The sequence below is a fragment of the Garra rufa genome, chromosome 5 (genome assembly GCF_049309525.1).
Source record: "Garra rufa chromosome 5, GarRuf1.0, whole genome shotgun sequence".
Taxonomy (NCBI): Eukaryota; Metazoa; Chordata; class Actinopteri; order Cypriniformes; family Cyprinidae; genus Garra; species Garra rufa.
The window spans coordinates 37,407,650-37,429,120 of record NC_133365.1 but is presented as its reverse complement, the minus strand read 5'-3'; the positions used below and the strand labels follow the sequence as shown (position 1 = coordinate 37,429,120).

At 34.7% G+C, this 21,471-nt stretch overlaps 2 protein-coding genes across 2 annotated transcripts; one reads left to right on the top strand and one right to left on the bottom strand.

The window, feature by feature from the left end:
• The first annotated feature begins 406 nt into the window (after window positions 1-406).
• tm2d2 (TM2 domain containing 2) lies at window positions 407-3,811 on the top strand. Its single transcript, XM_073839986.1, has 4 exons — window positions 407-905; window positions 1,312-1,399; window positions 1,495-1,610; window positions 3,402-3,811. Exons 1-4 carry the CDS (start codon window positions 637-639, stop codon window positions 3,613-3,615), a joined length of 687 nt encoding a protein of 228 aa, XP_073696087.1. The 5' UTR covers window positions 407-636; the 3' UTR covers window positions 3,616-3,811.
• A 318-nt stretch (window positions 3,812-4,129) lies between these two features.
• On the bottom strand, window positions 4,130-21,144 carry htra4 (HtrA serine peptidase 4). Its single transcript, XM_073839987.1, has 9 exons — window positions 20,572-21,144; window positions 16,349-16,448; window positions 13,645-13,849; window positions 9,144-9,338; window positions 9,019-9,051; window positions 8,256-8,370; window positions 8,123-8,180; window positions 7,157-7,252; window positions 4,130-5,806 (listed from the first exon to the last, which is right to left on the bottom strand). The coding sequence occupies exons 1-9, from the start codon at window positions 20,978-20,980 to the stop codon at window positions 5,638-5,640; spliced, it is 1,380 nt and encodes a 459-aa protein (XP_073696088.1). The 5' UTR covers window positions 20,981-21,144; the 3' UTR covers window positions 4,130-5,637.
• Window positions 21,145-21,471: the final 327 nt, after the last annotated feature.

The window sequence follows — 21,471 nt, the reverse complement described above, 5'->3', positions numbered from 1 at the left end:
CTGTTCAAAAGCTTTTAACTGGTAGTGTACATATTTACATTATTTACATACAACAAACTACCTCAAACCTTTTTCATATGGCCAAAATCTGCACCTCTATGACGCTCATTATTTCACCACAAGAGGTCACCCATGACCGTATGATGAATCCAGAACTGTTGGGCTACTGAAAAATACAGTATGCCAAATAATCCATAAAATATATTAAAATATATTTTAAACGTAATAGTATAGTATTAAGTCAAATACATGAAAAGAGTCAACAATGATTATCCCATTACATTACATTACATTACTTTTACTCATAGCATATCAACGTATTTCTTGATGTAAAAGAGCACTGGAAAATAAATATGAAATGACGTAATGCTACACAAAATAACGTCATCATAACGCGCCGCCTATGTTGTCTGCTGTACAGTTCAGTTTTAGCTTGTGTTTACTGGTAGCAGAATAATATGGTACATTCTCGGCCACAATATGGTACTTAAATAGCATATTACGAAATAAAACCGCCAGTAATATGTCAGCAGGCATTTACAGATGCAACTGGCAAAATCTCCGCTACGTAGCTGCTGTCGCGTTCATTAGCTGGAAGATTATTTAGCCGTTCAGCCTAACTGCTGTTCAGAAATCATGCCGCAGATTTCAGTCAACTATATTTTATTATGCGGACAGTTTTTGCTGCTCTTCACAGTGCTGCTTTTACAGTGTCTAGAAGGGATTCACTCGCAAAACTCAACCGAGCCACCCGGAAACAGAGTAACGACCAGCAAAACAGTTGTGACCAGCGAACAACAACCAGAAGAAAATGTGACGGAGGCTGTTATACCTACTGAAACATCAAATCACACGGAGCAGTATGAGTACAGCCCTCCATCACCTGTCGTCCTCTGTCGATACCTGTAAGTAAACATCTCATCCCTGCTGATAAAACAACAACAAAACAATTGAAACCATCACAGAAAGTCTAATGGTTTCCAGTACAAATACCATTACAAGCAATCAACCTTTACCAAATTGAAACCATTAAAAATGTTTATTTGTAGTGTTTTCGGACGTATTCTATTAGGATTTAGTGGTTTTAACAAGCCACCAATACCAAGGTGACCAATTACCAATCAAAAACCCACCGGGTATATTACAGTTTCCATTAAAACCAATACAAGTTCGAATATAACCAGTAAAACTATTACAAATTTTGTGATGGTGTATATTGCATGCGGTCTGTTTCATGTAAAACAATGACCTAAAATCCAAAGGTCACTGTTATAGTTACCTGATGGTAGTTCATGCTCTTGTCTTTTTTAGACCAGAGGAATTCATATTCTGTCAAGATCCGGTTGATCACGGAGGAAATGTCTCTGCCTTTCAGGAACTGGGCTATGGATGTGTAAAGGCAAGAACAGTTTTTGGAATGATATGTTGCACCAGTAAACAATGTTTATATAAGTGTAACCAAGATAAAAACTTAAAATTGAAATTTTGTTGTAGTTTGGCGGTCAAGTGTACAAAGATGTGAACCATACCCAGGTGTTATGCACGGCACTGGATGGCATAGAGTGTGCTGGACCACGGGAGTTTCTCAGAGGCAATGAGCCATGCATCAAGTAAGCGAAACACAACATAATGTAGAAATATAAAATGGATCATTTAATATATAAAATTAGACCGAGGCTATCTGCACGTTAAATTGCGTTAATGCTATGTACACTAAGTGAAAAAAGCAGTTAGATGCTATTTGCACCTAGATTGCAACTAGTGTTAGATGCTAGTATTATTTTGGCGCAAAAAGTGGCAGGTACTATTCAAGCTCAGTGTGTTGTAGTGCATTATAAAACAACGATTTGAGGTTTATTTTAATTTTGACCAATAACTGTATTGAACCTGCTGATCAATAAAGGTGTCCTTGAAGGTCTAGGTTTGCAATCAACGTGCCTCATCAACGTGAGGACATCAAATCAAATTTCAGTTATAGCCCTATTAAATACACATCAGGCACTTTATTTACACTTTTATTTTTATTTTTGAAAAATAAACTTCTCTCTGAGCTGATATGGCATCTGAGATTTTCAGTTTACTCTCTAAATGGCTTATTTTGAAATTTTGTCTGGCTTAACCAGACCAATGATGGTGTATATAGCCTAATATTTCACCTACCTGACTTGAATTGATAAGAACAAACACAAATGTTGTCAAGATTCTTGCTCTGGAAATCCTGGTTCAGTTGGCCAACCACAAACACCTTTTGTCCCTCAGACAGTTTTTTTTTCACTCTTCCCCTTGATTTGTTGATTTGTTAAAACTTTTGGCAGTCTATAATACTCCAAATGTTTTTCCCTGTCCAATCGATTTGTACAGCCCAAAACTGAAAATTTACCATTTTCAGCAGCAAAAATCAGCAAAATATGCAAGTTTCATTCAGTTCAGTGGCATTGTTTACATTCCGCGCCACCAATACGGCCGATTGCTGCACGTTGTGAAAACACTCTGTATAATGAATATATGTATTTCTAGTTATGATCAGACATAAAGTATTTCATCAGGTAGTTATTTTTCCTGTGTAGAGTAAAATGTGACTGCTAGCCATACAAATGTTGATAAAACTGGTTTACAAAATGGTCTGAACAATTATTGAGTGAACTGGTCTTAAAAATCCTTATTCAGTAATCACATCTGACTAGAAAGGTCATAGAAAATTAAATTGCTAACATCACTAACATAAGATGGCAGCCAGTTACACAAAGTATTTCCTGATGTTTGATCTCTTCTTCATAAGAAAGTGTTACATCATTTTTAATTTTGCTACCACAAGAGGGCAGTAAAGTATTGTGGATCCTGTTCACTGAAGGTCTATAAATCCATAATGCTGTATAAATCTTAAAGGAATAGTTCACCCAAAAATGAAAATTCTGTTGTTAATTACTCACCCTCATGTTATTCAAAACCTATAAGACCTTTATTTGTATTTGAAACACATTAAGATATTTTCAGGTTTCTTTGTGCACAAAAAGTATTGTCGTAGCTTCATAAAATTACAGTTGAGCCACTGATGTCACATGGACTTTTTTTTTTTGTCGATGTTCTTGGTACCTTTCTTGACCTTGAACGTGGTAGGAATCTTGCTGTCTATGGAGGGTCAGAAAGCTCTCGGATTTTATCAAAAATATTTTAATTTGTGTTCCGAAGACGAATAAAGGTCTTACAGGTTTGGAACATGAGAGTGAGTAATTAATGAAAGAATTTTCTTTTTTGGGTGAACTATTGCTTTAAGATTGTCCTTCAGTAAATAGAGCTATATCAGTTCACAAGTTTTATTTGCATAGGTGCAATTGCTTTCCTTTTTAAAACTATACAGCTTATTAAGGCATTGGAAATGTTTTCCTCTCTAATTTATTAAGATACACAGGACACTACTTCATCACCACCCTACTGTACTCATTTTTCCTGGGATGTTTTGGCGTCGATCGGTTCTGTCTCGGACACACTGGGACTGCGGTGGGAAAGCTGCTTACCCTGGGCGGTCTTGGCATCTGGTGGTTTGTGGACCTTATTCTCCTGATAACAGGAGGCCTGACCCCCAGCGACAGCAGCAACTGGTGCACTTTCTACTGATTTACGGTGGCTGTATCTGATTCACCTTTTCATGCACACAAGTTACATTTAATACACTGTATGCATGTGGGCTTACATGGGCCTTATTTGCCATTTATAATTTGTAAAATACTGTTCTTCTTCTGTTTGTTTTGTGAAGTGTTTATGTGAAGCAGTGTTGTAAATAAATCTCATCTTCAAAGAGTAAAACTCTTAATAGATATATCAATATTTATGATTGACAAACAGCATAAAGTCATCTAGGAAATATGTCTTTCTGAACATGCTCCCAATTACGAAAGAATGTTTAAAATCAAATCAAGTCGGCTGCATTGCAGACTGTGCCAAAACAGCTGCAGAGATGTTACAGATCTTGTTTTAGACTGAATACCTACAAAGAGCTGTCAACGGACAGATGTTATGAAACAGCTTGCAATTAAAAATACATACAATAATATACTCCATTATACATGCATCCTTTGGCAGAATTCCCATGGCTTTTATCACACACCATTCAAAACACAATTTGGTGAGAAACTGTAAAAAGTTTTCTTTTTATTCATTTCCCTTTCATGATTCGTGGCTTGCGTGTTTCTTGTACATTTTGTAAGTGATTTATTTACAGATGAGCTGTTGATCTGCTGAAAAAACTAGGCACTATGGGATATGTTGCAACACATCCAAGAGCATTGCTTTAAAACAACATGTGCTTAGAATTCAGTAAGCAGTTACTCAATTATTAGCTTTGTTAAAATCATACGGCTACAAAGACTTGTTTGACTGGTGCATGGCATTAAAAATGATCCTATAATTGAAAACAATTGAAAGCAGCAGGTAGTAAGTGCATGCGATATTTAATGTTTTCATGCACTACAAGTCTCTTTCATTCGAAACACAATGCTTGTGCTTCAGCACCAAATCAGCATATTACAATGATTTTTGAAGAATCATGTGACACTGAAGACTGGAGTAATGACTGCTGAAAGTTCAGTTTTGCCATCACAGCAATATCTTACAATTTAAAATATATTAAAATAGAAAATAGTTACTTTAAATTGTAATATTATTTCACAATATTCTTGTTTTTACTGTATTTTTTATCAAAAAACTCAGTGAGCATAAAATAATTCTTCTGCAACATTTGAACAGTAGTGTATATCAGTAACTTATGATATTTGGCAACATGAAAAAACAGACACTATATATATCCACCTTTTTTTCCCTGTAAGAATGGGCACTGCCATTTGTAAATTGTATGGGTCTGGCTTCTAATCTCATCCGTGTCCAGCTATTTTTAGCTGTACAAAACGGCTTGTTTTGTTGCTTGATATTGCAAATTGGTGTATTACCATGGTATTTTACTGTATTATCTTTAATTATAAACACACTGTTTTGTAGTACAAACTGTTTTACTGTTTACTGCACATTGTTTTTTTTCTCGTTATTTCCCTATAATGTATAATGAACTGGAAGTCTCACCCATAGGCTTACTTCCGCGTTAAAGAAAAAGGTGGATACAGAAGAACAGTACAATCTTACAATAAAAGACTTGTATATTTATATCAAAACGCATCACTTGGCCTTGACACTTCATGATTCTGTATGCTATTAATATAATGCCCTGTTAAAGTAATGCATGTTTATATCTAATATATAATAATATAATATATATACTTATATATAATATCTGACCCTGGACCACAAAACCAGTCATAAGGGTAAATTTTACATCATTGATGTATGGTTTGTTAGGATAGGACAAGAACTATTTGAAAATCTGGAATCTGAGGGTGCAAAAACGAATCAAAAATTAAGTGTTGATATGTTTATGGTAGGAAATTTACAACACATCTTCATGGAACATGATCTTTACTTAATATCCTAATGATTTTTGGCATAAGAGAAAAATATATAATTTTGACCCATACACTGTATTTTTGGCTATTGCTACAAATATACCCATGCTGCTTAAGACTGGTTTTGTGGTCTAGGGTTTACATATATTATTTGGAGGTATCTGATGAAAAGTGGCACCAGAAAGCTTTACAAGTCTACTTGGTCAGGAACGACTGTTAGTGTGATTTCTTCATTAGCACGTCGCACCACCAAAGAAAGAACTTCGTTTGACTGCACAGCCTGACTCACGTCCTCTGTAGAACTCACTGGTTGTCCGTTAATGCTGATTATCACATCTTGGTTGAGCAAGCCAGCACTACAAAACAAATTGCAGTATGTGAAATGTTTGTGATACTTGTTATTCTACACAGTACAGCTTGTATTGTGAGTGTTAATTGCAACAGCTAAATGTTCAGGCTTCGGATGTAAACTGTCCCATTGATTTGGGAAAAATAAGAAAGCAATAGAGAGTCCAGGGTGTTTTTCCTTTAATCATCTGTAGTTTGTTTAAGTGGACAATGCACTTGAAGATGACAGCTGAATCAAACTTCACCCAAAAATGAAAATGCTGTCGTCTTATTTAAAGAATGTTGGTGACTAGCTTCATATGCATGATTTTTCTAATTCAGTATGTTTGCTCAGTAGCTCACACGATACGGCGTTGCACTTCAATGATGAACCCTGTGAAACTACAGTTCGACAAAGCAGCTCAAATCCGCATAGTGCATCAACAAATGCATTTGTATATCACTTTTGCATTGCATTTTTGCACCATCGGGTAGGTTTAGGGTTGGATTTGGTGTAGGGGATATTTCCAAAACGATTGAGCATTACCTTTAGCGACACTCCCCAGATATTTGAATTCTGAACAGCCGCAATACGTACCACAAGCAGCGTAATAAAAACGTAGCAATGCGTGCCTGTACCAACGTAATAAAAATGTGTCACGGTCGTGCACTGAACGTGTGTTTTAGCACCACTCTCTGGACATTTCATTTTGAAAATGCTGCGAAATATGCAACAGTGAATGTATACAGAGGCACATATTTTCAGGTTAAACTTTCTGGTTACCAACATTGTTCAAAATCTGTTATGTTCCACAGAAGAAAGAAAGTTATGCCGGTTTGGAATGACATGAGAATAAGTAATTGATGACAATTTTCATTTTTGGGTGAACTATCCCTTTAGGTTTCTAATGCCAGTCCTTTATCCCCCATGAGAGCAGGCACGGCTATTTGTAAATTTTATGGGTCTGACTTCCAGTCTCATTCGCGTCCAGATATTTTTAGCTGTACAAAACAGCTCATTTTGCTGCTTGATATTGCAAATTGGTATGTCCATTTACTGCACGTTGTTATTCTTTTCATTATTTCCATATAGAAGCTATTGACCCCGAAGTTTTGTCCATAGGCTTACTTCCGCATTGAAAAATAAGGTGGATACAAAAACAAAATACCATAGGAGGATTGTCATCATAGGACAGATGTGCTATAGGAAAAATCTGTTCATTGGGCAAATATGTAAAAGCCCTTGTGGTATACGATGAGGATATATATCTTGATCTAACTGAAGGTTATGATATAATGAAAGGAGCCTCTGGGCCTAGATGAGTGAAGAAAGAGGTGTGGTTGGGGTTAATCGGGAGGTGTAGGCAAAATCCCTTTACCTGAAGGCAGCTGTCCCTGGAATAACCTCATACACGTACACCCCTGAGCTCACATCTGGAAAATTGCTTTCCTTTTCTTTGAGCTCCCTAATCAAACTGATTAAACAAACATGATTAAAAAATACATATACTCCACCAGTCAAAAGTTTTTGAACAGTAAGATATTTTAATGTTTTTTAAAGAAGTCTCGTCTGCTCACCAAGGCTGCATTTATTTAAGTACAGAAAAAAAACTGTCATATTTTACTGTTTTCTATTTGAATACATTTTAAAATATAATTTATGTGATTTCAAAGCTGAATTTATAGCATCATTACATGATCCTTCAGAAATCATTCTAATATTCTGATTTGTTGCTCAAAAACATTTATTATTATTATGTTGAAAACATCTGAGTAGAACTTTTTCAGGTTTCTATGATGAATAGAAAGTTCTGAAGAACAGCAAATATCTGAAATAGAAATCTTTTGTATATTATAAATGTCTTTATCATCACTTTTGATCAATTTAAAGCATCCTTGCTAAAAGTATTAATTTCTAAAATTCCCAAATAAATGCTGATCTTTGGATCTTTTTATTAATCAAAGAATCCCAAAACTGTTTTAAATAATAATAATAATAAGTGTTTCTTGAACAGCAAATCAGCATATTAGAATGATTTCTCAAGGATCATGTGACACTGAGTCTGGAGTAATGATGCTGAAAATGTAGCTTTGATCACAGAAAGAAAATTACATTTGAAAAAATGCATTCAAATATAAAGCAGTTATTTTAAATAGTAAAAATTTTTCACAATGTTACTGTTTTTGCTGTATTTTGGATCAAATAAATGTAGGCTTGGTGAGCAGAAGAGACTTTTTCAAAAACATTAAAAATCTTGCTGTTCAAACAACTTTTGATTGGTAGTGTATGCATGTGTAAAAAAAAAAAATATATATATATAGCATATTTGACATATCTAACTTACGCCGCTGAAAGTTGAAGCATTCGCACTCCCATATATCTCTTTTTAGTCAGCATTTTTCCTAAAATGTAAGAAAACAGTTACTTAATTCAATCAAAATAAAATCAACTCATAAGCTCACGAGAAGTTTGCAAACCTTTTCTTTGTCTGTCATAAGAGTCCGCAAGGAACTGCCGTATGCGGTCTGAGGGAATGGCAAATGATATTCCTGGAGTGACCTTCAATGTGTTTATGCCAATGACATCCCCATCCTTGAAACCGCAAACAGGGAGCATAATATTGAAATGCACTGTAATGAACAACTACCTTGAGACACTCAAAGGACTTTGGTCTCTGGGTTTACCGATTTAATTGAACAAGTAAAAGATTTTTGCAAGTACATAGTTTATTAAAAATAAATAATAATGATATATAATAAAACAGATATCATATAAAAAAAGATAAGAGCATTTTGCTTATACCGTTGCATTGTTTGATTCCAGATTTATGGTGCATCTGTGCAATGCTTTTTACATATTTTCAAGATTCCATTGTGCACTATAAATGGAAATATTTTTATTGCAAAGCCTGATGCATGCTTGAGCCTGAGGCTCCTTCAAGGACACATGTTGTGTTTCCTTTACAAAGATCAATAGAATAATATAAACCACTGCAGGTAATTTGCCCAGGGTATACTAAACTTCCAGATGGAAGCAGACATAGAAACAGTAGATGCTGCACAATAAGAAACCATGAATACCAAAATTGAATGTTGAACAAATAAAAACAAGAGTTATAACCTTGGGGGACATTATCCGGAAACAAATAGAGATAAACAAATCAGCAGCAGCTGAGAGTGAGAATTCTGTTCAAAATATACTTAATGCCAAATAAGAAACAGGAGAATAAATGGTTCTTACCAAGTTTACAAGAGGTCCTCCTGAGTTTCCATACTGTGAAAGAAAACATTGACATTGTGTTCATGTACATGGGCACACAGCTTAATTGTCTAAATTGATAATAGTGTCTTTATGTAGAATGTTACGTTTATAATGGCATCTGTTTGAATATACTCCATATCAGAGTTCTGAAGGCCAAGTTCATGACCTCCTCGGTGGGTAGTGCTGATGATACCGGTGGTCACTGTGTTTTGAAGGGAAAACGGGCTTCCTACGGCTACTACAAACTCGCCTGGCCTCAGGTCTGCAGAACGGCCAAGTAAAAGCACAGGCAGGGGAGCCTGTATGAAAGAGAGAGACATACTGTATTTCATTAATTCCTGTAAAACATATTCTGCGAGCTTGCAAACTTTCGCAAATATGACCTGCTGTCTTTTTAGGTTGTTTTGACTAATAAAACACAAATAAACAATCCTTAATGTGATTAATGTTTTCACTCCAAACCAATGTCCAGATTAGGGCTGGGCGATTTGGCCTAAAATCAAAATCTCGATTAATTGAACATTTTAACCCGATTACGATTAATGAACGATTATTTTATTCATTAATAAAATTATATTTAATTATATTTAAATAATATTTATTTTTTTGCCCTCATAGTTCACTGACAAGTTTTGTACAGTAAATATGCTCACATATTACAAGTGAGAGATTTTTGAATGAAGGGTGCACACACTATCTACTATCTATGATTATTTATTGAACATCAGTGTTGAACAACTGAAATTAAAGCGCACATTGCGTAAAACGAAAAGTCACATTTTTCTTAAATTAGTGAAAATAAATAACTTGCACTTTTGGAAACAAAATAAATTATTTATAAAATAATAATAAATATTAAAAGTAGAAAATAAGCAGTATCTCTTCTAAATAAAATTACTCTTGTATATCCTGTAAATACTTTTTACTGTATAAATTAAGCTCTCCATCGACATGTCGGAGGAATAACGTAACGTAACGGAGCGGGGTCACCTGACTCCACACGCAGTAATGTTTTTAAAGGGAAAGTAATTGAAATAATTGACCTGGAAAAATTTGATCGATTATAGGTTCTGAATGTCGATTTCGATTACTTTTCGATTAATCGCCCAGCCCTAGTCCAGATATAATCATTTAAAAGGTGACTGCCATAAAATCTTTAGAGGAAACAGTTTCAAACAATTTGTTGACTTTTTGACAAAATTAAGACATTTATTTAAGTCAGTTATCGTTAATTAAAAACGATTAAAATTATTATAATATTATATAAATATTAATTTTATGTGACCTTGGCAACTAACTAGAAAAATTAAGTTGAAGTACTAAAATTACAAAATGTTAAGAAAAAGTAATAAAAATGACAAAACAAAATTACTTAAATTAAAATGAAAATATAAATATAGAAAATGTTTTTTAAAGTCTCTTCTGCTCACCAAACCTGCATTTATTTAATTCAAAGTACAGCAAAAACAGTAAAATTCTGAAATATTTTTACTATTTAAAATAACTGTTTTCTATTTGAATATATTTCAAAATGTAATTTATTCCTGTGATTTCAAAGCTGAATGTTTAGCATCATTACTCCAGTCACATGATCCTTCTAAATCATTCTAATATTCTGATTTGCTGCTCAAAAAACATTATTATGTTGACAACAGCTGAGTAGAATTTTTCAAGTTTCTTTGATGAATAGAAAGTTCAGAAGAACAGCATTTATCTGCATTTATTAATCTTTTGTAACATCATAAATGTCTTTATTGTCAATTTTGATCAATTTAAAGCGTTCTTGCTAAATAACTCCAAGCTTTTGAATGGAATAGTGTATAATGTTACAAAAGCTTTTTATTTCAGATAAATGCTGATCTTTGAATCTTTGTATTCATCAAAGAATCCTGAAAAAAATTTAAATATTAAAATTTAAATAAATAACCGTTTTAAATATTGATGTAATAATAATAATAAATGTTTCTTGAACAGCAAATCAGCATATTAGTTTGTTTTTGCTGTACTTTGGATCAAATAAATGCAGGCTTGAAGAGCAGAAGAGACTTCTTTATAAACATTAAAAATCTTACTGTTCAAAAACTTTTGACATTATCTATCTATTTAGCAATCTATCTTAACATGAATAATGACTGGCGATTACATGAGAGTAGATACATTTCAGTATGTTAAGTTTCTTTTAACTTTTAATATACATTCTGATGTTCACCCATCACTTTTTAGGCTGTAGTTGAGAGCATTGTAGTTTACATGCTCTCAGTGCTGGCATTTGTTAGCGGGCAAATGGCAAAAACAAACAACTCGTGATTGTGATCTCGGACTCAAAATCATACAGCCACGACAAGTCTTTTTCAGAGAAAAACAACTATCTTCTGTGCTGTCACCTTTTTAGAACAGTCTAATAAGTTTCCTTGAAATGTTTGAAGCCAGCAGCCAGTCTGGGCCTGAGCCTGCCCCTGCCTGCTTGTACTCTGTAGGGTGCATTTTTATGACTTCAGGCTGATGCACCAGGCTTGATTACTGGGGCTTCTGGAGCAGGACGCCTTTACACTCTTGTCCCAACCTTGACTCCGCAGGCTATTGCTGGGGGTCTGAGCACTGCGAAATAACAGATTGCCATCTGCCTCCCCAAGCACTTTTCTTCCACTTTTCTCCTCCTTTCTGAAACCACAGGCAGCCATACACAGTCTGGGACTGAATTAAAGTGATTACCAATCATTGTGCTACATGCTGTTGCTATGGTCTGGGTTATGGCGAGACATTATTGGTGTTGGCAGAGGATGCTCTGCTGCTGATCAAAGTTAGTCCTTAGACGGTCGGTAGTTCTAAATCAGTCTGAAAGGACATTTTTTTAAGTGGTTGGGCTGTTTTGTATTTCTGTAAGGAGGTATTTCAGGCCTTTGTGCTAGTCCTGTTTACAAAGGCAGACTGTCAGTGGGAAATAGACATGTTATCTGGCATGGTCACAAGCGCGCCGCGAAAATAGGCGGAAAGTTGGAATTTGTAAGAGCGAGACGAATTTTCTCCTGAGAGAATCAGAAAACAAATTAACCATGTCAAGAAGCAGAATCTAATTTTTGGTGGCACAAGCCCTTGCTGACTCCAGAAACATCTGCTGGACTGCCTCACCAAGATTAATTTACTTCCAGCAGCTGTGACGCTAGTCGCTGATGATAAACCAGTGGACCTGAGCAGTAAAATGCAAAGACAACATTTTTACCAAGCAACAAAAGGTATTTTAACCACTTTCTGGCTAGCTTTTGTCATATGTGTTAGATTTTGCTTGCTGAACAATCGTTTGGGTGGCTCACCAATGTACTAGATTTCTCTAACGCATAAAATAAGTAAGCTTGACCAAAGTTCTTGTGGGGGAGAAGAACTTATTGAAGGTTGAGGTGTCGCAAGTCTTCAGCAGCAATGTTAGAAAGTTCTTTCAAACAATCTTAACCCAAGGTACTGTGTGTAAGACCAGAGCTTTATACCTGGTAACAAATGTGCCACAAACAATACAATAACATCCAAAGGAGCCAATGATACCTGATAATGACCTGATAGGACCTCTCCCATGGAGAACCCATGATACATTAAAGGAGAAGTTCACTTTCAGAACAAAAATTTACAGATTATGTACTCACCCCCTTGTCATCCAAGATGTTCATGTCTTTTTTTCTTCAGTCGTAAAGAAATTGTTTTTTGAGGAAAACATTTCAGGACTTTTCTCCATATAATCGACTTCTATGGTGCCCTGAGTTTGAACTTTCAAAATGCAGTTTAAATGCAGCTTCAAACGATCCCAAATACGGCTGTAATAGATCCCAGCTGAGAAAAAAAGGTCTTATCCATACGATGTTATTTTTAAAAAATTACTATTTATATACTTTTTAACCTCAGATGCTCGTTCTTGCATCTCTCTGTGATGTTGCATTAGTAGTCTCTGGTTCAAAACAGTTAGGGTAGGTTGAAAAAAAACTTTTATTTTCTCCCTCAACTTCAAAAATCATTTCAAAATCATCCTACATCGCTGCAGAAGTACCGACCCAGTGTTTGCATGCAAAGAAGATCAAACACCCTTAACAAAAAAGATAAAACAGCAATGTAGGACAATTTTGTTTTTCTGACTGTCTTGAACCCCCCAAAAAAACAGAGTTCAGGCAGAGAAAGACAAGACAAGCATTTGAGGTTAAAAAGTATATAAATAGTACTTTAAAAGAGAGATCATTTGGCTAGCTAAGACCCTTCTTCCTTCTTCCTACAATCGCATTTGGGATTGTTTGAAGCCGCATTTAAACTGCATTTTGGAAGTTCAAACTTGGGGCACCATAGAATTCCACTATATGGAGAAAAATGTTTTGCTCAAAAAAAGAAAGACATGACATCTAGTATGACAAGGGGGTGAGTACATTATCTGAAAATTTTTGTTCTGAAAGTGAACTTCTCCTTTAAGCTGATGCTGATCTAAGGGACACACTTTTACAGACACAGTTTTAGTTGGGGCACAGTCACAATGTAAATACATCTCACTGAAGATAACAGAAGTACATATATTTTTTATTAAGTCATTTATCCATGTCACCTACCAGAATTCGGACATCTTGGCTTGCTTACCTCTGAGTCAATCTTAATGAGAGCAATGTCTATTTTTTGATCCACATCTTTGATTGTGGCATCGTAGAGCATGCCGTTTTTCAGCTCCACTTTGATATGTTGCTTGTTGGACAGTACATGTGCATTGGTGACGATCCACCCATCTTCTGACACTATAAATCCTGAACCACTGGACGCAGGGATATCTTGGTTGGAAAATGGTAGCCTGGAAGGAAACATTGGGGAAATATTCCCTTGTGTATGAGTTCATAAAAAATGTTTATTGAGGGATTTCTAGGTTTGAAGCACATTTTCACAGGCAAATTCCAACATCTTGTCTGTACTAAAATAGCACTATTTTTTTTTTAAATACACTACTGTTCAAAAGTTTGAAGTAGGTAAGATTTTTTTTTTAAAGAAACAAATGCTTTTATTCAGCAAGGATTTATTAATTGGCCAACAGTGACAATAAAGTTGTATTGTTTATATTGTTACAAAATATTTGTATAAATGCTGTTATTTTGAAATTTCTGTTCATAAAAGAATCCTAAAAATGTATCACGGTAATAAACTATTCTTAGCATAATAACAATAAGAAATGTTTCTTGAGCACCAAATCAGGATATTAGAATCATAAAAGGATCACGTGACTTAATACTAGAGTAGCAGCTGCTGAAACTTTTTTGTTATAGGAATACATTACAATAATTAAACTTTATAAAAATTTAAGAGTTATTTTAATTATATTTTTACAATATTACTATTTTACAATATTTTTCATCAAATAAATGCAGCCTTGGTGAGCATTAGATACTTAAAAAAAAAAAAAAAAAAACTCCAAACCAAGGTTATTATAGTTTTGCTTTTTTAAAATTAGTTTTATTTTAATATAGTTTTCAAAATTGCAATAAAATTTAGTTTCGTTTTTATTATTTTTAGTTTCGTTTTATTTTGTGAACACAGTCCTATTTGGTTTTTATATAGTTTAGTTTCAAATAGAGATCACAATTTCCCTGCAATTCTAAACTAAGCAAAGTAATGTGAGACAAAATAAAATAAGAATAGAAATGAGATTGAATGGGTCAAATCTCGGTCTGTTAACGATGAATCAGCTCTAGTATATTGGTTTGATTGTGTTACATAAAAAAATAAATAATTTTGCCTAAAACTGATGTAGTAGCCTGGATTTAATGCGGGTGCTGTTCAGGTTGCAGTCTTTATTATTTTTCCGCCATGGGGTGAGAACGTAATGATTACAAAAACGATTATTTATTTTTGATAATTATTATTTTATTTCAGTTAGTTTTTCAATAAAAGTGTTTAGTTTCGTTTTAGTTTTTCATCTATTTTGACGTTTTTATTTTATTTCAGATCACGAAAAATGTGTTCTGATCAATCGTTTTCGTCTTAGTTTTATTTTTTTGTTTATGAAAATAACCTTGCTCCAAACCATTGAGTGTATAACATCATTTTAAACTGCTATGTATGGAAGCCCGTTTCAGCCATGAATAAAAAAGGTAACTTTTATCTCACAATTCTGACTTTTATCTCGCAATTCTGACTTTTTTAAATTCTCAGAAATAAAGTCAAAATTCTGAGAAATAAAGTCAGAATTACGAGATATAAACTCCCAGTTCTGACTTTTTAGTTTGTATCATGCAATTGTGACTTTATAACACGTAATTGCGAGTTACTAAATCAAAATTGTGAAATATAAACTTGCAATTGCGAGAAAAAAGTCAGAATTGCAATATATAAATTCACAATTTGCGAGGAAAAAAAAGTCAGAATTGGGAGTTTATCTTGCAATTCTGAGAAATAAAATCACAAATATCAGAATTTTGACTTTATATCTCAGAATTGCGAGTTTATATCTCAGTTGTGAGAAAAATAGTCAGAATTCGTTTTTATCTTGCAAAATTATTTCTCAAAATTGTGAGTTTATATCTTACACATTTAAGAAAAATCAGAATTGCGAGATACAAATTCGCAACTGTGAGAAAAAATATCAGAATTGTGAGTTTTTATCTTGCAGTTGTAACTTTATTTCTTGCAATTGTGAGTTTATATCATGCAATTCTGAGAAAAAATGTCAGAATTGAAACTATCTCAGTTTATATCTCACAATTCTGACTTTATAACACACAATTGACAGCTTATATCTCACAATTCTGAGAAAAAAAGTAAGAATTGGAAGATACAATTTCAAGAAAAAAGGTTAGAATTGCGACTTTCTCAGAATTGCAAGTTTATGTCTCACAATTCTAAGAAAAAAAGTCAGAATTGTGAGATGTAAAATCGTAATTGCTAAAAAAAAAAGTCAGAATGTGAGATAAAAAAAAGTTTCTAGTACCTTTTCTTATTTTTTCTTCAGTGGCAGAAACAGACTTCCATGGCTATGAAATGTAACACAACAACTGTTTATTGTAAATGTTTAGCTGTGTTGGCATTTTTTTTACATAATTATATAATGTTTAATTTATGCAAAATGCAATATCAGTTCTCTCGTAACACACAAGAATCCCAATACGAACAGCAGTGTTTACATACTTATTCCACTCTCATTTTTGAACCTCTGTTTAAACAAGCAAGCAAAAACTATTATATTGTCATAATTTAATCACATATGGAGAGTTCATTCTGCGCCAGCTAAGTATACCAAGCATTATAACCAGCATGTCACTCTGTGCTCAGTATCTAAACAACCAACACCATCTGTCCTTACCTACTAAACAGTTCTAGATGGACCACTGCAGGGGCGATCTTATCCACCACATCTGCTATGAAGTTAAACTTGTAGCGCATGCTGCTCGGATTCCGAGAGCCTATGAGAACAAAGACAACAGACAAAAGTGACACAAATTAGATTAGAAAGTAATACTTGCCTGATTTTAAATAGAGACCAAGCAAAAAACATCTGAGCTTGACAACTTTGCAAGACTAAAATCTAAAGTGCATTACTAGTGTCACAATGTAGCTCTTCAACATGTTGCACATCAACAATAGTAACGTGTGGGCACAAGCTATGAGTAAAGCAAACAGCCCTGTGGAGCTCCTTTTTTACCCTGCTACCTGAAGGCACTGAAAACTTGTCACACAGTCTCTGCATAAATTGATGTTACATGCTTATCTCCAAGTCTCTGGCAGCTGACAGCAGCCGTGCTCCTCTGAGAGAAAGTCAAGGTCCTGACATTACATGTACAGGTTTCCCTGGGGTGAACCACAACAGGTAAACACAAAACTATTTATATGACAAATCATGACAATAAACCACAGATGCAGCACCTTAAAGGCCCGTCCTAAGAAATTAAGACGTCATTGTTTAAATCATCATCTCTCTTACTTTTCTGCCAAAGAAACCAACACGGAATCAGCTGATACTACATATATGCAAATTTGCACTGGATGTGGACACAAATAACCAGATAAAGTTATGCAATCCACATAGCATGTTACCACTTGATGAAATCATCATTCCCTTGACTATTTTTGCATGCCGAGTCCACCTTTAGAGCTGAATTGCTTGTGACTTTGTGTTTTCCAGCCCTTTGGGGACCCTTGATTTTGGCAAGGCATAGCTGACAGAACATGCCACATGGTTTTCATAGATGAATCATATATCCCAAGGCATAACTGTCAAGACAGAATAAATTTGAACCTCTTGGCCAGAAGCCAGAGAACATTTGTATGCATAAAAGCAGAGATTTCACCTGAGTATATATGTATATATACACACACACACACAGTAGAGGTCAAAAGTTTACATACACCTTGCAAAATCTGCAAAATGGTAATTATTTTACTACAATAAAAGGTATCATACAAAATGCATATTATTTAGTTATTTAGTACTGACCTGAATAAGATATTTCACATAACAGACATTTACATATAATCTACAAGAGAAAAATTACCCTTTTTGAAAGTTTCTTAATTATGATTCTTAATACTGTGTTGTTGCCTGAATGATCCACCGATGTGGTTTTGTTTTGTTTTTAGTTGTTCACGAGCCCCTGGTTTGTCCTAAACTGCCCACTGTTCCTCAGAAAAAATCCCACAATTTCTTTGGTGTTTCAGCATTTTTGTGTTTTTGAACCCTTTCCAACAATGACTACATGATTTTAAGATCCATCTTTACACACTGAGGTCAACTGAGGGACTCAAATGCACCTATTACAGAAGGTTCAAACGCTAATGATGCTCCAGAATGAAAAACAATGCATTAAGAGCCAGGAGTGTAAACCTTTGAACAGAATGAAAATGTGCACATTTTTCTTATTTTGCCTAAATATCATTTTTTTTTTTAATTTAGTACTGCCCATCAGAAGCTACAGAGGATACTTTTTAAACTACAAGTTTCCCAGGAGACAAAGTAAGTTAAATTTACCCTGATCTTCAAATTCAAAAAGTTTTCACCCCCCGGATCTTAATGCATTGTGTTTCCCTCTGAAGCATTCCCCATTTGAAACTTCTGTAATAGTTGCATATGAGTCCCTTAGTTGTGGTAAAAGATGGATCTCAAAATCATACAGTCATTGTTGGAACTAAATAAAAAAATAGTACTAAATAAAAATAAATTTTTTGCAGATTCTGCAAGGTGTAAGTAAACTTTTGACCTCAGCTTAACTAACAATAATTTAAATATTTTTCAATCAATAGTTCAGTGTTGCATTATAAATTATGTACTGATGTCTTTGGATAACTCAGATTATTTAATTTCGTCTGTGTAAGATAAAATTAATTATTTACAGTCAAAGTTGTTTTTTTAAAAATGACCATGGCTGTCAAGGAAGAGTTTTAAGGTAAATTTTTGAAGGAATAACTTAAATTTAAGCTTCTTCCTTTACATCTATCATATGACTTCTGAAGACTTCAACAATATGGTGCATGAGTCATGTCCTTTATGAAGCTTGACAGCTTCATAAATGAGAGCAGACTTTTTATTTTTGGGTGAACTATCCCTTTAAAAAGCAGGCTGTAATGTATATACTACTTGCCTTCTCTGAAAAACAAAACAAAAAGTTCTCTCCTCTCACTGTTCTCATATCAGCTTCTGGTGTCAGTAGGATTGTGGGATTGTGTAGAAATCAAACATTGATCATTGCCGCTAGCACCACCTTCATATAGAAAACAATAAAAATGGTTTCTCAGTGCTGGACTATTTGTACAAACACTGTAAGGGGACCATTTGATACAAACATTTGTGTGTCAAATCCTATCTCAAGCTGTGAGAATGAGAGAAGAACACAATATCATAACCTACATTAGTGCTACAAATGTAGAAGTGTCGGAAATCACCCCGCAGGTATTATGGCATGATATAAAGAAGGCATTTAAGAAATGTCAATAGCAATCTCTTGTACTAATATGGTAACATTTCGGTAGCTATAGCAATACCATTCCAAGGTTTCAGTTCATTTACAATCAACATGCTACAACGATACTGATGCTCAAAAGGTGCTCCATGATTTGGCTTGTAACAACAAGTGACAAAGACAGAGTTGACATTAACAACTCCTCTGCTTTTGCAATGTGCAAAACTGCTGGATGCCAGCACTGGCATGTGCCAAAATGAATGCTATCAACGTTCCCTTCACATTGAAATAGAATTGAAACGCTGCACCCCTTTTACTGCAGAGGTGTGTGGCTTAAACCATAAATCTATTATCACATAAATGCCTCTTCTTACTTTTTTATGAGGGGATTGGGTTGAATTTTGCATGAAGCTTTAAAGTCAAGCTGTACTCACTCATATCTGATATGATATGCCCCTTCAATGACTTTTTGATTTTTAGCACAGTTTTGCAAAAGTAACTGGAGTATTTCAGTGATATCTGTACTAGACATGAGATATGCAAAATATGCAAAAATCTGGATAAAAATGGGTCATTTCTGTAAAGCAGCAACCCAAAATATTCTGGTGTTGTGAGGATTTGTGAGTTACATCTTAAAAACCTGACTTTTGGTAAATAATTAATCATATCAGTAAGGAAATTAGAAACTGAGACCACAGTGAATTTATGAGCAATCAATCATTTGTTTCAGATATTTTGAGTAGGGAAAGAAAAAATTAACACGATGATGGCGACATAATGTACTGCATAACGTAAATGATGCAGTACATGATTGTGCCCATTTGTGACCCTGGACCACAAAACCAGTCTTAAGTCGCTGGGGTATATTTGTAGCAATAGCCAAAAATACATTGTATGGGTCAAAATTATTGATTTTTCTTTTATGCCAAAAATCATTAGGAAATTAAGTAAAAATCATGTTACATGAAGATTTTTTGTAAGATTTCTACTATAAATATATCAAAATGTAATTTTTGATTAGTAATATGCATTTTTAAGAACTTAATTTGGACAACTTTAAAGGTGATTTTCTCAATATTTTGATTTTTTTGCACCCTCAGATTCCAGATTTTCAAATAGATGTATCTCGGCCAAATATTGTCCAATCCTAACAAACTATATATCAACAGAAAGCTTATTTATTGAGCTTTCATATGATGCATACATCTCAGTTTTGTAAAATTTAACCTTATGACTGGTTTTGTGGTCCAGGGTCACATTTGATTAATACACTGATGTCAATATGGTACAATATTATCCTATTTGAAATCAAAGTGATACTGAGTTAGGTCAAAAGTAATCTAAAAGTAGTCAGATTACCTAAAATGTGTAATGGATTACATTACTAACTACACTTTGTAATGCAATTTGTGCAATTTGTCATGTAATTTGGAATTAGTAACGGATTACAATTTGTAAGTAATCTACCCAGCTGTATGTATGCATTGTTTTAAGACTCTTGATGTCAGCTCATAAATTGTTGCATACGCTGCAAAAAACAAAACATCGTTTAGATTGTGATTAACTTCTGTCAAGTTGGTGTTAAGAGTTGTAATGTGTTTTGAGCACCAAAACAAAGTTTTTATTTTCTCACCGGTCTCGCAGGGGCCTCTCTGGATGAAAATGACAGCAGGTATGCCCTTCATCTCAGCCCGTCTGTTCTCAGCTTTCAGTCGACAGATACTAGGATAAGTTCTCCCATCGCTGCCGCACACTGGCTCATGGGAGTCGCACACGCACGTGCCGCGCGCGCTAGTGCGATATTCACAGGTCATCCCCTGACCGCAAACTCCATGTCCGCGCTCGCCACAATACTCGCCCTCTCCCGCCGCACACACCGTGCAGCAGTCACATCTGTCATTCACCACGCCGAAATAACAAGACTCTAGAGAAGATGAGCAGCGGGACAGGTCGCACACATTCGGGCATATAGTTCGTCTCGTCCGGAGGTCACGCGCCTGCAATGCAGAGGCCATGAGAACACAGGCCACCAGTCTCCACATGATGAAAAACACTCTCACGAATCGATGTATAGTAAGTACGGATGGAATTAAATTTCAAGTAAACTTCGATTTGACAATATCAACAGATGTCCCCTTGTCTAACTCCACACTGAAAATTTTCAAGTTCAAAAACACGATTTGCATATTGCTTAAATATTGCTCAAGTTGTGGCTCGTTGTACGTAACACCTCTTTATGAACAGACAACATGCTGGAACGCAGCTCTTCTGCATTTGGGTATAGTTTGGGGTCTTCAGGAGAGGAATTAAGGGAGGAGCTCAAAGTTCACCTCTCTTGCTTGTTACTTCAACAAAAACAAAAAGCTTCCGCCACTGAATAAAATAAAAAAAAAGTAAAAGTTTGTCTCACAGTTCTCACTTTTTTTTCTCAGAATTGCATGATGCAAACTCATAATTCTGACTTTTTTCTCAGAATTGGGAGATAAACCCACAATTGTTATAAAGTAAGAAATGTGAGATATAAACTGGCAAT

Coding starts and splice junctions, on each gene's coding strand:
- tm2d2 (XM_073839986.1), top strand. CDS start 637: ATGCCGCAGATTTCAGTCAACTATATTTTATTATGCGGACAGTTTTTG. Junction 906..1,311: donor GTCGTCCTCTGTCGATACCT/GTAAGTAAACAT, acceptor TGTCTTTTTTAG/ACCAGAGGAATTCATATTCT. Junction 1,400..1,494: donor TGGGCTATGGATGTGTAAAG/GCAAGAACAGTT, acceptor ATTTTGTTGTAG/TTTGGCGGTCAAGTGTACAA.
- htra4 (XM_073839987.1), bottom strand. CDS start 20,980: ATGTGGAGACTGGTGGCCTGTGTTCTCATGGCCTCTGCATTGCAGGCG. Junction 13,850..16,348: donor CATCTAGAACTGTTTAGTAG/GTAAGGACAGAT, acceptor GTTTCCTTCCAG/GCTACCATTTTCCAACCAAG. Junction 8,371..9,018: donor GAGGACCTCTTGTAAACTTG/GTAAGAACCATT, acceptor TGCGGTTTCAAG/GATGGGGATGTCATTGGCAT.